Source organism: Ips typographus, linkage group LG12, assembly GCF_016097725.1.
Source record: "Ips typographus isolate SLU linkage group LG12, UJ_Ityp_2.0, whole genome shotgun sequence".
Classification (NCBI taxonomy): domain Eukaryota; kingdom Metazoa; phylum Arthropoda; class Insecta; order Coleoptera; family Curculionidae; genus Ips; species Ips typographus.
The window spans coordinates 748,868-763,446 of record NC_138433.1 but is presented as its reverse complement, the minus strand read 5'-3'; the positions used below and the strand labels follow the sequence as shown (position 1 = coordinate 763,446).

Sequence of the window (14,579 nt, the reverse complement as noted above, 5' to 3'; positions counted from 1 at the left end):
CTCTAACACAGAAAAACATTGTTTACTGTATTAGACACTTTTCGGACAATTTTCAGTCCTTATGACGTAATTTCTGACAATTTCTTGATGAAAACAGTCTCTGTGACGTCGTTTGACTACTTTAAGACACCAGAAATGCCTAAAAAGTCAATTTTTACAACTCTAACACAGAAAAACATTGTTTACTTTATTAGACACTTTTCGGACAATTTTCAGTCCTTATGACGTCATTTCTGACAAATTCTTGATGAAAACAGTCTCTGTGATGTCGTTTGACTACTTAAAGACAGCAGAAATACTTAAAAAGTCAATTTTGACAACTCCAAAACAGAAAAACTGTGATTGACTGTATTTGACGATTTTCGGACATTTTTCAGTCTTTATGACGTCAATTCTGACAATTTTTAGAGAAAACAGTCTCTGTGACGTCGTTTAAATAAGGACACCTGTCATCTTAAAAGAAACAAATTGAGGAAGCCGAGTTGACAGATGTGGCAACCCTGGCCCCATTTTGGGACTACTTTAAACTAGTAAGTGTTAGTAACAAAATATCTGAGATATTTCCGGTTCAAGATGGCGACAAACAAAATGTTGCCTTCAAAGTATCTCGATTGGTTATTTTAAATGAGACACCCTGTATATTATTACGTCTTGTAGTAGCAAGCATTTAGAATTGAGACACGTTTTATACAATTCAAAGTGTACAGGGTGTTGCAGAGAAATATGGTGTGGAAACGATCACGTTGTGGTGTGTCACATTGCACTATATTAGTCACGTGAGTAATAATTTGCTAACTAAAATAAAAACAAAACTAGAAAACACACGGGCGAGCGGAAAAGTCGCAGGGCGCTAAATCTGTCGCGCGTCCAGTCCCCCAGAACACGCTTTTATAATGAGAACTGCACTGGTTACATGCCTCTCGTTAACCTTTTGTGGATTGCGTGTTTTCCCGGATAATTAGAACAAAAACATACCTGATACTGTAGTCTAACGGCTGATCGTCCATTGTGAGATCACAAGACACAGAGAAGCGCGTCACTGATTGACTTGACGAAAAATGCAGAAATTTGTTTTTGGGGCTTATCAAAGTGCAAACATTATACATAAATTCGCGAAGGCGATAAAGCCCGAATCCTTATTTGTTCTTCCATGGTTTAACAAAAGGCCTGGGTGCCTAATCTATGGGTAATATGGTCGATAACAGCGTTAGGTATGTTTACTTAATTGCCTGTTCGATGTTTTGTGGACTTTTCACCGATCATTTTCAATTGTCGACCCTGAAATAATACAGGGTGGTCCTCCAGTTTTAAGTGTCAATAATTCACCATTCGATAGCCAATCAAAAAATAAGTTGACTTGCATTGTGTCATTTTTCTGGAAACCGTTTCCTAAGGAAGATACAGTCCTCCAAATTTCAATTTAAAAAATCGTTTTATATTTTAAAACTGAACATCCAAGACTTGTGAAAGTCCAAATTTGTACTGAATAGTCTAAAAACTTTTTTACTACTAGGAATGGTCTTATGATTGGCTTTCTCAGACTGCCATCCTGGTTGAGTGTCTGAAACTGGCATTCAAGAACTAAAAAAAGTCCGGAAATCAAGACAAAGATTGTATTGTGCATGAAACTCATTTTTTACTACTAAAAATAATATAAAAGTTGACTTTTAATGCTGGAACTGACTAAAAAGAGTCCAAAAGTATATTTTCAAGACTTTAATTGGTGTACAACTGAATTTTCTGTTCTGGACAACAAGTCTAGAAGTAAATTAAATTTTCGGACTATTTTATTTCTAAAAATTAGTTCTCAATACTATTATTGTAGCATTTGGTACCAAAATTTTTTACTTTTATTACTGAAGAAACTTGACTTTTGGAAATAGTCTTAAACTCGATTTTTCAGTCTTAAAAAGCATTAAAAACAGTCTGAATTTCTTAGAGATGCTACAATTTATTGCACCTATGAGTGTAGAAGTCAATTTAATAGTGAAGAAGCTTGAAATAACATTTTCAGTGGATAAACTGGCTTTTAGGCCTGATAAGTCAAAAACTTTGTAAAGATAGTCTTGAAACTCGATTTGAGGCCCTGAAAACAGCCTTAAAACACTAAAAACAGTCTAGTTTTTTAAGAAATACCCGAATTTTTAGCAGTGAGGTGTCTAGAAGTCGATTTAATAGTGACAAAGCTTTGAATGCTATTTTAAGTCTATGAAGAATGTAAAAATTGTTTTTTAAGTTTGCTATGTCAATAACTTGGTAAAGATAGTCTTGAAACTCGATTTTCCAAGCTGAAAGCAGTTTTGAAGCACTAAAAATAGTCCAGAATTCGAAGAAAAGCAAAGTAAAAAGCACCAAGAGTTCGTTTTCAAGACAATTTTCATGATTCTAATGTGAATGTCCTGAATCTAAGACTATTTTCAAGACTAAAATAGTGAAATTTGTCTTCAAATTATGAAAACTTACTTCAAATGCAAATTTTAAGCTTCTGATGTCACTTTTCATTAGTTCAGTCACATTTTGGGGTTCAAGTCAATTTTTAAGGTTTAAATGTATGAATTTGTAGTAACAAATTCTTGAAAAAGTAGTTTTTATGTCTACAAGTCAATTTTTAGTATTAAAGTCTCTCGATTTGCATGAAAACTGGTTACAAACACAATTTTTAAGCTTCTGAAATTTTTATCTCTTCTAAAGTCTTTTAGTTTGTCTGGAAACTATGAAAACTGGCTACAATAATATTTTTTAAACTTCTTAAGTGAATTTTTCGTTTCCAAGACAATTTTTAAGTTGGGTTGGGTTAGTTTTGGGTCTTTGACCGTAATAACGTGTAATAAAGTGCTTGTTCCAAATTTGATCAATATTGCTCCAACGGTCTGACAGTTATGACAAAAAAAAAACCGATTTTTTAAACAGAAATTTGCAGGACTGTGTTTTCCTTAAGAAGCACTTTTCAGGGAAAATGACATAATGAATGTCAACTTGATGTTGATGGTTGTGTCAGAGATGCACAAACGACTTTTCTTCAGATGTTACGTAATGGTTTTGGGAAAACAGATGGTCAATCAGCTACTGACCATATACCAGCCTGAACAATGGTATAATTAAAACCTACGGGTTCTTTGACTCGCATCTCGTTTCTAAAAGAGAAAAAAGCGCATTACTTTAACATTAAGATCTATTAATCAGAAGTGAATGCGAGAACGGGCCGAACAAAGTACCTGTCCGCTCAATTGCGTAACAAACAAACAATTATCTTTCGGAATCTTACTCTCTCGGCTTGGAAGCTCGTATTCTTCTTATATGCCACTTTTTCCACTGCGAGGAGCCTCGATCGCATCTACATTTCTTGCTCTATTTGGTCGTAGCGTTTTCAAACCATTTTTACCTTGATCAGGGACATTTTCAACACGGAAAGGTGAAAGGCCCCCCCGGGGGGGCGCCCCAGCAGGTGTCAGGTCACCCGGTCGACGATGAGTTCCTGCATTATTAATCATCGTGACCTAGTGTTTCTTTTGACTGCGGTTTACGTCATTATTTTGACAGTTGGCGCAAACTTGTTTACGTCACTGAATAGCCCAGAATGTCCACTTTATTTTATCTGTCTTGGAAATTTTTCCTCCAGGCTAAAATAACCGAGTTATTTAGCTTAGAAGCAAACAATGTACAAAACAAACATTAATCCATTACTACTAACTTATTTTCCGTACATTTTGGTTAGTAGGATTAGTCAAACTTTTGACAGTTGTCAGCTGCGTTGCTATGACAGCTAGTGCAAACTTTTATAGCTGATTCGATAGCCCAGAATGTCTACTTTTTTTTATCTGTCTTGGAAATTTTTGCTCCAGACTGAAATAACCGAGTTATTTAGCTTAGAAGCAAACAGTGCACGAAACAAGCCCCAATTTCACTACTTAAGAAACTGCTTTAAAAAAGGGTGTAAGCTTCAGAATAACATATCTCCCTTACTTTTCAACTTATAGGGAACTACAACCACTCAAATTAATCGTTTTGAACTCTGTTTTCGAGTGGTTGCAACCAAAATTTTGTTTTCCAACCCCTTAAAGTGGTGGGGGTACCTAAAGGAGTTACCACCCCCCTTTTTGGACGACATTTTCTGTACTCACCACGCTTTTTCAACTAATTAATTTTGATTTGTTGCCTTATCCAAATAGGGATCATTAATTGTGTGGAAAATGGAAAAAATGCACTAATAGGTGACCTCTAAAACTAGATTTTTACCTTAAAATTTCAATATCAAAAAAAACTGCGTTAGGCATCATAGTCACGTGACTTTGTTCAGCTGACGTAATTGACAAAGCAGCCCGTACCGGCCACGTGACCACAAATTCCTGCTAGAAAATTGTTTTAGGTGGAAAATGAGTGGTCACGTGACGGTAACTGAAAATTTTGATAATTAAAAAACCGTGTAAAAGTGATCACGTGACGTGAAAATCTAATTTTTATTATTTGGAAGGATTGCGGAAATCGGTCACTTAAGTTATCTGGAATGTGGTTTAGAGTGGTCACGTGGCTGTCAACTAGACAAATTTGGAAAAGTGCAGAAATTCGTCACGTGACCAGAAAAAAATAGCCACGATTGACACGTCTTAGAGACAGTCACATGACCCCAAAAACTGAATTTTTACGTTGAAAATTAATTATTAGAAAAAAGTTGAGTTAGGCACCTGTCATGTGACTTTTTTTTTATTCTGACATAATTGACAGGTCAGGTGACCAGAAAAAAAAAATACCCACCATTGACACGTCTTAGAAACGGTCACATGATCACAAGAACTGAATATTTACCTTGAAAATTGGTTAATAAAAAAAAGTAGGGTTAGACACCTGTTATGTGACATTTTTTTTATTCTGACATGGCAATTTGGACAAGTCACGTGACCAGAAAAAATTAACCACCATTGACACGTTTTAGAAAGTGTCACATGACCACAAGAATTGATTTTTTTACCTGAAAAATTAATTATTAAAAAAAAAGCTGGGTTAGGCACCTGTCATGTGACTTTTTTTTAATTCTGACATAATTGACAATGACAGTTTGGACAGGTCAAAAAAAATAATCACAATTGAAACCTCTTAGAAACGGTCACATGACCACAAGAATTGAATTTTTAACTTGAATATTAATTATTAAAAAAAGTTGGGTTAGGCACCTGTCATGTGACTTTTTTTTAATTCTGATATATCTGACAATGGCAGTTTGGACAGGTCACGTGACCGCAAAATTCCTATTTTTTTTAGCTTGACCACTGCAAAGTTGGGAATTTGGTGGTTGAAAATCAAGTCACGTGACTGCAAGATTTACAATTCTCTCCAATTATTGTTGAAATACCGCGTAAGTTATTTGGCATAATTATAAAGCGATACCAAGAAAATTATTTTGAATGTGCGTTTTGGTTAGTAGCAGTTGTCACAATTTGACAGCTTGGTACACGGTTGCTGTGACAGTTAGTGCAAACTTCTGCACGTCATTCTATAGCTCTGAACGTTTACTTTATTTTATCTATCTTGTAAATTTTTGCTCCGAATTGAAATAAGCGAGTTATTTAGCGCTGAAACAGACAGTGCACACATAGGTACATTGCCCAATTCCACCACTTCCAAAAAATGCTTTTTAAAAAGTTGAAATTTCAAAACCGCTTATCTCCCTTACTTTTCAACTTACAGGGAGCTACAACCACTCAAATTAACCGTCTTGAACTGGTCTTTAGAATGGTGGTAACCAAAATGTGCTTAAAGGTACGAGGGGGTACTTCCACCCCCTCTCTAAAAAAAAAATGGTTATTGTAACTTTGACAAGGGTTGTAAACAGTGCGGGATAAAAGAGTTGAAAACCACAATGTTGGAAGCAATATAAAATTCAACATCGTTATTGTGCTGGGCACAAAGACAACAAGCCGGGGCATTGTTTGATTTTAATGACTATCTTCAAGAGTATGGCATTCCTTTGACGGTATATACGGCGTTTCACACCGGGCTTTTATTTGCTTTTCAACCGCGCCGCTATTGTCCAATCAAAAATTAAACCAGAGAGTTTTTTCTAAGGGAAAAATCAAATTTTTAGCGAAAAAAACCAGTGAAATCTGTCCAATTGACCGTTGGTTTTCCAATGTCCCATCCATAATGCATTCGACGTGTCTCAAAGTGCGTTGTCGTAGCGAACAAGAAAAAAAAGACACCAAAGCGGAACAGTGAGGTTATTGGATTGCGTTGTAATAGAATCGATTGTGCGTGACTGGAATATTAAAAATATTGAAGAACTTGACCTGGTGCAAACTAGTTACGTGGTGCTCCCCCCATGTGAAAACTCATTTCCGCCGGAGAAAAGCGGATTTAATTTTCCCCCTCGAACAATATTTTGGTGTTGCAGCGAGGACTCAATATTCTTTCAATCAGCCTCTCATCCTAGTCCATTCGGAAAAATAACGAGAAAAACTCGTTGTTTTTTCGTTTTTCCCCCGAGCGAAATGTCTGTGTCATTGTACACTGAATTTCACCAAGAATTCAATACTGATTGAGTTGGCAACACTGCTTTTTTAAAGTAAGTAATAATATACAGTGTGTGCTAATAAATCAGGTGCTTAAATTGGTGGCAATCAACCATCAGTTTCTTCCAAGTAAATTAAACCAGAATTGCGGTTGGTTGATAAGAAAATTGATGTACTTACTTAAATGGGAAAATTTTAATATGTTCCTCGTTAACTTTTAATACATTTGCATTAAAAGAGGAGGTCACGACTACAAAACGTCAAAAGACACTCCCCCTCTCGCTTGCACCTTTTAAAAACCCATTAACGCCAGTTCTCACAAAAACAGACAATTCATCAAACTCTGTACGGTACAACCCATCGTTTAATTGAATCGAAAAGTCCTGACCTGTCCGGCGGGAAAAAGAAAAATGATTTACAGCCCAAAAACGATGACGTCAAAAAAGCAGGACGTGTCCAACACGTGACGTCATCGGAAGGGGTCAAGTCGACCAGTTTGAGAAGAAAGGTACCCGAACCTAACGGTCCGTTCGTATCATACATGGAAGTAGGTTCGGCCATCAGGTTCGAGATGCTCGGCTGCCAATTGTATTATTATCAGTACCAAAGCTGAAATTCCCATCGACCTGAAGAAGATGCCGTTGTTTTGCAATTAGCTTCGATTAGATCGGCGATTGTTTGGTTGTTTTTTTGCAAACTGACAGAAAAAAAAAATCTTTCATATACAGGGTGGTCAAAACAATGTTTCAAGGGTTACAAATTGATATATTTAACCACCCTGTAAGTGTTGAAGTAACCGAGTTATGGGCTGTCAAAGTGGACACTGTCAAAAACAGATTTCACTTCAGTCAAGCTTGCTTTTACCATTAAAAAAATTAATTATTTTGTATACTAACTAGGGCCACTATATAGAGTGGTCAAAAGAGGGTTTCAAGGGCTACAAATTGATATATTTAACCACCCTGTAAGTGCTAAAATAACCGAGTTATGATTTGTTAAAGTGGACACTGTCAAAAACAAACTTTAATTCAGTCAAGCTTGCTTTTACCGTTAAATAACTCAATTTTTGTATACTCACTAGGAACACTATATAGGGTGGTCAAAAGAGGATTTCAAGGGCTACAAATTGATATATTTAACCACCCTGTAAGTGTTGAAGTAACCGAGTTATGGGCTGTCAAAGTGGACATTGTCAAAAACAGACATTAATTCAGTCAAGCTTGCTTTTAGCATTAAAAAAATCCATTATTTTGTGTACTTACTAGGGGCACTATATACAGTGGTCAAAAGAGAGTTTCAAGGGCTACAAATTGATATATTTAACCACCCTGTAAGTGCTAAAATAACCGAGTTATGATTTGTTAAAGTGGACACTGTCAAAAACAGATTTCACTTCAGTCAAGCTTGCTTTTACCATTAAAAAAATTAATTATTTTGTATACTAACTAGGGCCACTATATAGAGTGGTCAAAAGAGGGTTTCAAGGGCTACAAATTTATATATTGAACCACCCTGTAAGTGTCAAACTGACAGAGTTATGGGCTGTCAAAGTGGACACTGTCAAAAACAGACTTTAATTCAGTCAAGCTTGCTTTTACCGTTAAATAACTCAATTTTTGTATACTAACTAGGGTCACTATATAGGGTGGTCAAAAGAGGATTTCAAGGGCTACAAATTGATATATTGAACCACCGTGTAAGTGCTAAAATAACCGAGTTATGATCTGTTAAATAGACACTGTCAAAAACAGACTTTTGAGCTTCCAAAAAAGAGCAGTTTGGTGCGCCCTGTCACTTGTTGCCTTGTATCTCCCTATGGAGGCCCTTAAGGGCAAAAATACCTCAATACAATCCTGTAGACGATGAAATTTCCTACATTTTTCGTTATTTCCACTTTTATTTAGCTTTTGAAATAACGGAGCTACGCTCAGCCGAATGGAGTTGGTTCAAGAAAATGCAATTTCGTGCACCCTGTCTCTTTTCGCCTTGTGTCCCTCCTTAATGTAATTTTTAAGGTCACGTGAGACTTTTTTCACGTCAAAACCAAATCCTCAAGGTCACGTGACCGTTTTTAAGTTTAGTAAAAAGTTTAAACTAACTAACGTAACCGTTTTTCAGTTTGAACTGATATTTTTAAAACCACGTGACTTATATGTCGAAATATTATAATACGGGCACGTGACCGTTTTTTAGTTGAAATTTATATTTTTAAAGTCACATGACTTGTTTTTATTAAGGTACCAATGGTCAGGTGACTGTATTTTTTCAACGCCTTAACGTCACGTGACAGTTTTTACGTTTAGACTTATATTTTTAAAGTCACGTGATTTCTTTTAAGGGACAAATGATACCGCGACTATTTTGGAGCATCTAATTTAATTTTAAATGTCACCTGCCTTTTTTTAACGTCAAAACAAAAGGTCACGTGACCTTTTTTGATTAAAAATGTATTAAGTTAAATCTAGCACTTGACAGATTTTTTAAACATTTTTAAGACACTCTTTCATTCAATCCTCAATTACTCGCTTATTTGGCATAGTTCTGTCAAACTTTTATATGTCAATGGAAAGCTCTTTTCAACCCTACCCTACCCTTTCACCCCCTTTTTGATTGATAGGTTTCACGGTTTGGCCGCTAGAGGACGTCAAAGTGACAGAAATTTTAAATTTGGGTAAACGTTTCGAGAAATGTAGGATCACCTTCAGAGCTGGGAAACATCCTTGAAAGGCAACGTGCCAGTGTGTTTTTTCTTAATTGTCTCGACGGCCAAAGACGAAGAAGCCCCACAATCTCGCGCATTAATCAAAAAGCCCGAGCAACGTGAAATATTTGCACACGCACGTATACGGTCGCCTTTATCATTCCCATACAATCTTTTTTGACACAAAACGAAATTTATCGGCCCCCAGGCCGGAACAAAAGAACAAATTAGCGCCTTAAAAGCATCCAAAGAAGGTCCTGGAGCGTGATTTGTTGCGCATACACAGCGACAGTCAAACGGAATTAGACTGACGTCAGCGCAATTTGGTTTGATTTTTCTTTGTATTGGTGGCCTCGTGAAGGTCAATCGGACAAAAACAATGGTCGGCTGTAATTTTTTTGTTTTTTTTTAAGAGGAAGAAATATGAAAAGAGTGTTGCAAGTTGACTCATCGCGTGTTTTGCGGTGGACCTGAAAGCTGCAGGCTACAACGACCGAGACTTGTAAACAAACGACCGACACGGGTTGTAAATACGCTTACCAGCCCGGACAAATGGTTCTTGTCGTTTGGGTGCTCGGTGAACGGGTGGAAAGTTCAATCAAACTCATTTAAAAATGTTTTTGAAATGGCTTAGTACAACCCTGCCCACAGGCACACTAGAATCATTACGGTACTGTTTAATCACTGAAATGTAGAAATTCACGTAAATAAGGACCAAAATCGTATACCCTTCATTTCAATCACAAAGGCCAATCCCATTAGAATGCCAAAGCGAGTTTCATGCCAATTTCGACCTTATGCATCCTTTTTCAATTTGAGATTTTTTTAGCTGGAAATTTTCCAGTTTTAGATGAAATCCAATTTTTGGGACACTTTCTAAGCTTGAATTGACTTAAGGTTTTTTCGGTATGATGGCAAAACTGTCATTTCTGACTGCTGACAAATTTTCAAAACAACTTGGCAACTGTCATTTTTAATTAGTGGAATCTCCTAATAAATTCTTTTTGGACAGTTTGACAGGTGACAATTCTAAAAAAAAATTTAGCAACTGACATGTTAGACAAGTGTCAATTTTTGAACAAAGTCTGTCATTTTTGCCAGCTGACGAATTTCAAAGAGTGTGTCGTTTTTAATCAATTTGGTAATTTTGAGTGTCCACTTTAACAGATCATAACTCGGTTATTTTATCACTTACAGGGTGGTTCAATATATCAATTTGTAGCTCTTGAAATCCTCTTTTGATCACCCTATACAGTGTCCCTAGTGAGTATACAAAAATTGAGTTATTTAACGGTAAAAGCAAGCTTGACTGAATTAAAGTCTGTTTTTGACAGTGTCCATTTTGACAGCCCATAACTCTGTTAGTTTGACACTTACAGGGTGGTTCAATATATCAATTTGTAGCCCTTGAAAGCCTCTTTTGATCACCCTATACAGTGTCTTTAGTGAGTATACAAAAATTGAGTTATTTAACGGTAAAAGCAAGCTTGACTGAATTACAGTCTGTTTTTGACAGTGTCCACTTTGACAGCCCATAACTCTGTTAGTTTGACACTTACAGGGTGGTTCAATATATCAATTTGTAGCCCTTGAAATCCTCTTTTGATCACCCTATCTAATGTCCTTAGTGAGTATACAAAAATTGAGTTATTTAACGGTAAAAGCAAGCTTGATTGAATTAAAGTCTGTTTTTGGCAGTGTTCATTTTGACAGCTCATAACTCGGTTATTTCAACACTTACAGGGTGGTTCAATATATCAATTTGTAGCCCTTGAAACCCTCTTTCGACCACCCTATCTAGTGTCCCTAGTGAGTATACAAAAATTGACTTTTTTAACGGTAAAAGCAAGCTTGACTGAATTAAAGTCTGTTTTTGACAGTGTCCACTTTGACAGCCCATATCTCTGTTAGTTTGACACTTACAGGGTGGTTCAATATATCAATTTGTAGTCCTTGAAATCCTCTTTTGATCACCCTATCTAGTGTCCCTAGTGAATATACAAAATAATTGACTTTTTTAATGGTAAAGTTAGACTTGACTGAATTGAAGTCTGTATTTGACAGTGTCCACTTTGACAGCCCATAACTCGGTTATTTTAACACTTATAGGATGGTTCAATATAAATTTGTCGTAATTAACCAATACAAGTTTTACCCCCATTTGTACCGTGTTACTTTAAGCCAAAAGCGTGGTTCAGACTGTGTAGATTATAGTTGAAAAAAGTCACAGTCTGGACTACTCTTAACATAAGCTGGGCTTGAAGGTCGACGTTGCCGTTAGGAAAAATCAAGAACTGTCATTATTGACAACAAATTAATGGTCTGTCTGTCATTAATTCTCAAAAATATGTGACAACTAATATTTTTGAGAGTTGTCAAAGAGAGAGAGTTTGGCCGCTAGAGGGCTTCCACCAAGAAAAAACTGGTAAATTGCTTTAAAATTAGCAAAACTACATTGTAATGGGGGTTATTAACTAATCCGGAGAGAACTTCCTCTGTTTCTAGTCGTTATCGTTCTCTCACGAGTTGATGAGCGTTAACAAGAACAAGACGACATGCAAATCACGGCAAGAAAGCCATTTCCTCATACCTGCGACCGTTTTGTAGATATTCACAAACTGGAATCGTAATTTCATAAATTAATCGACACGCCACCTTGCGTCGAATACGCAACAAACGAAAGTGTTTTGTGTGTACCGTAGGTATTTCCTCTTTTGTATTGAGGTTATGTAATTTGATTGGCTTGCCCACCTGTTTAAGAAATTCACTGTGTTTGGTGTAAAGGACAGTAAAATCCCAAATAAACAGTTTTTTTAAAAGTAAATTCAAAAAATTAACGGAGATAACGACAGTCAGTTAGGTGAGAAACTGTTTTGGTTGGCAACGTTAAAATAGTATATTACATACTCAGGTGGAAAGTGTTTTATTTCTGTCAAGAAATTAGGTAGTTAGTGCCAGAATCGCGAAACAGAAATTAAACTTTCTACCATGGTTTGTATACTATTTTATTCTCGAACTTTTTTAATAAATCATTCCGTTGAAATATTGATTGCTAATAGTCTCTAACAATAAAGAAGTATAGCAGTGCGAGTAGTTATGACTTCAACCATAATAAACGACTGGTGATTTGTTTACAATCTTGACAACGTCATTATTGTGCTGTGGCTTTAATATTTTGAGCTGAAAAGTTGCTCAAGCTTGGAAAGTGAGTACTTTTCACCCGGGTGGAAAGTAAAAGTAGGTAATTTTCATCTTTCCACCTGGTTTACACATAAGAAATAACGTTGGTTGAAAATTTGCTTTTCCATTACCGTGTAAAAAACAACATGTACGTACTATTTCAAAATTTACGTCACTCGCCCTTTAAAAACGAAAACCATCAAACAAAGTTATCGGGAACAAAAACAAGCCATTTGTGCCCCGAAGTCAATAAAGTAGGGTCGTTTTAAAAAAGAGGCCCTCTGACCCCTCGTTCATTAATTTTTAATGCGATTGTGTGCAATGAATAAGTAAAACGCATCATATAAGAGAGTGGAAGCGAGATGGAGGATGATTTGATGATGACGAGCCTCGTTTTCGGACGATTGGCCCTTTTCCGAACAGTGCCGAAGAATATGCGGGGCACGTAACCAAGATCATATAAAATTGACGTAAATTTGCCCCCGTTTCGATTTGCTGATTCGCTTATTTTTGACCGGATATTGTGCATTGCCAAACCTTTTACCGCGCACTGATTCCGGCCCTGGATTTCGTTTGACAAACCTAACATTAGAAACATATGGGTTGTAGAAGTCAAATGTGTATTTATCGTTAAATCAATCGATTGGGTTTTCAAGGGCTACAAATTGATATATTGAACCACCCTGTAAGTGTCAAACTAACAGAGTTAGGGGTGTCAAAGTGGACACTGTCAAAAACAAACTTCAATTCAGTCAAGTTTGCTTTTACCGTTAAAACTCAATTTTTGTATATTCACTAGGGACACTAGATAGGGTGATTACAAGAAAGTTTCAAGGGCTACAAATTGATATATTGAACCACCCTGTAACTGTTAGAATAACCTCTCTTAAAGTGGACATTGTCAATACAGTTTTATCATGAAATGAAAAGTCAATTGTTTGGAATATCATATTCTAATTTTGGGGTAAGTACAGGCCTGGATGATAAGCTGAAAACTACACTGTTGCCAATTGTTTAAAAAAAAAAATAGCTAAAGTATAGGTTTGTAGTCTCTATTGTTTGAAACGTTGATGACTAGGGATGTGTCGATAAAATGCAGGACAACAAATCGATAATCGTCAGGTCAATTATCGACCAGTACAACATTGAAAAATCTTGTTATCGTTCAATCGATGTTTTAGGGCAGGTTTTCAACATCCGGTTAATTACACAAACTCACCTAAACAAAACAATCCGTACTAGAAACCACAGGCAACATCACTCATCAAAGTACAGAGAGCACCACAAACAATATACAGGGTCATCCAAGAAAAAAAATACTAGAAACCACACGCACACACATCCATTAACTTTGACGTGAAAAAAGGGTCCTAAAAATATCCCATTCATGAGAATTTCCGCGTGTTAAGCCGAAGACATCGGTCCGTGCACTGATCATACACACATGATGGTGAGAATGGACCGGTGGGGGACACATGGGGCTCCGTTTCAGGTGGTCAAGCCAGCATCCTATTCAGATTCGCTCTCGCTCAGGTGTTTTTGGCCCCCCCAGACCGATTAGAAAGGGACGATTCGGTGTTGCGCTACCCTGATGATGGACGTACAGACGAAACGTTTTCCGGTCCAACCATCAAACTATTCAAAGTAGTCTATGATGTTAGTAAAGTGAAAATAAGCGGTAAAAAAAATGACAATTCAAATTTGACAAATTCAACACACCCGCAAAGATACAGCTTCATGTAATCATATTTTTGGAAACCTCATAGACTGGACTATCTTTTACTTTTTTTGACATTTTGACGTAACTTGTCAAATAATCGAGTTATTCACTGTCAAAGAGAAGAGAGTCAAAATGGTTAACAGGGCAGTTTTGGTATGACAAGTTGGTTTTTAGCGCCCTCTAGCCGCCAAACCAGTAGCTATACACTCTTATGTAATCATATTTTTGGAAACCTCATAGTCTGGACTATCTTTTACCTTCCATGACATTTTGACGTAACTTGTCAAATAACCGAAGTATTCACTGTCAAACAGAACGATTGTTAAAATGGTCATTTGGTCTGACAAGCTGAGTTTTGACGCCCTCTAGTGGCCAAACCGGTAACGATACACTCTTATGTAATCATATTTTTGGAAACCTCATAGTCTGGACTATCTTTTATATTTTTTGACATTTTGACGTAACGTGTCAAATA

The 14,579-nt window shown here is 36.5% G+C and overlaps 1 protein-coding gene and 1 long non-coding RNA gene across 3 annotated transcripts in view; one reads left to right on the top strand and one right to left on the bottom strand.

The window, feature by feature from the left end:
• LOC145736567 (uncharacterized) overlaps nucleotides 1-6,275 on the top strand; it is a 43,712-nt gene extending 37,437 nt beyond the window's left edge. The window contains exon 3 of the long non-coding RNA XR_014180009.1: nucleotides 6,080-6,275. This is a non-coding gene — a long non-coding RNA (uncharacterized LOC145736567). The remainder of the gene's footprint in view (nucleotides 1-6,079) is intronic.
• The window catches only part of LOC145736554 (uncharacterized), a 113,027-nt gene extending 99,224 nt beyond the window's left edge, over nucleotides 1-13,803 (bottom strand). The window contains exon 1 of one of the 2 annotated variants that reach the window (XM_081991011.1): nucleotides 13,604-13,803. Coding sequence is in view for 1 of the 2 variants with exons in the window: in XM_081991009.1 (XP_081847135.1) it covers nucleotides 976-1,007 (32 nt within the window). In the remaining variant the exon portion in view is untranslated. Of the gene's footprint in view, nucleotides 1-975; nucleotides 1,044-13,603 lie in introns of those variants that run through there. The other variant, XM_081991009.1, reaches the window with a different exon arrangement.
• Between the last annotated feature and the right edge of the window lie 776 nt (nucleotides 13,804-14,579).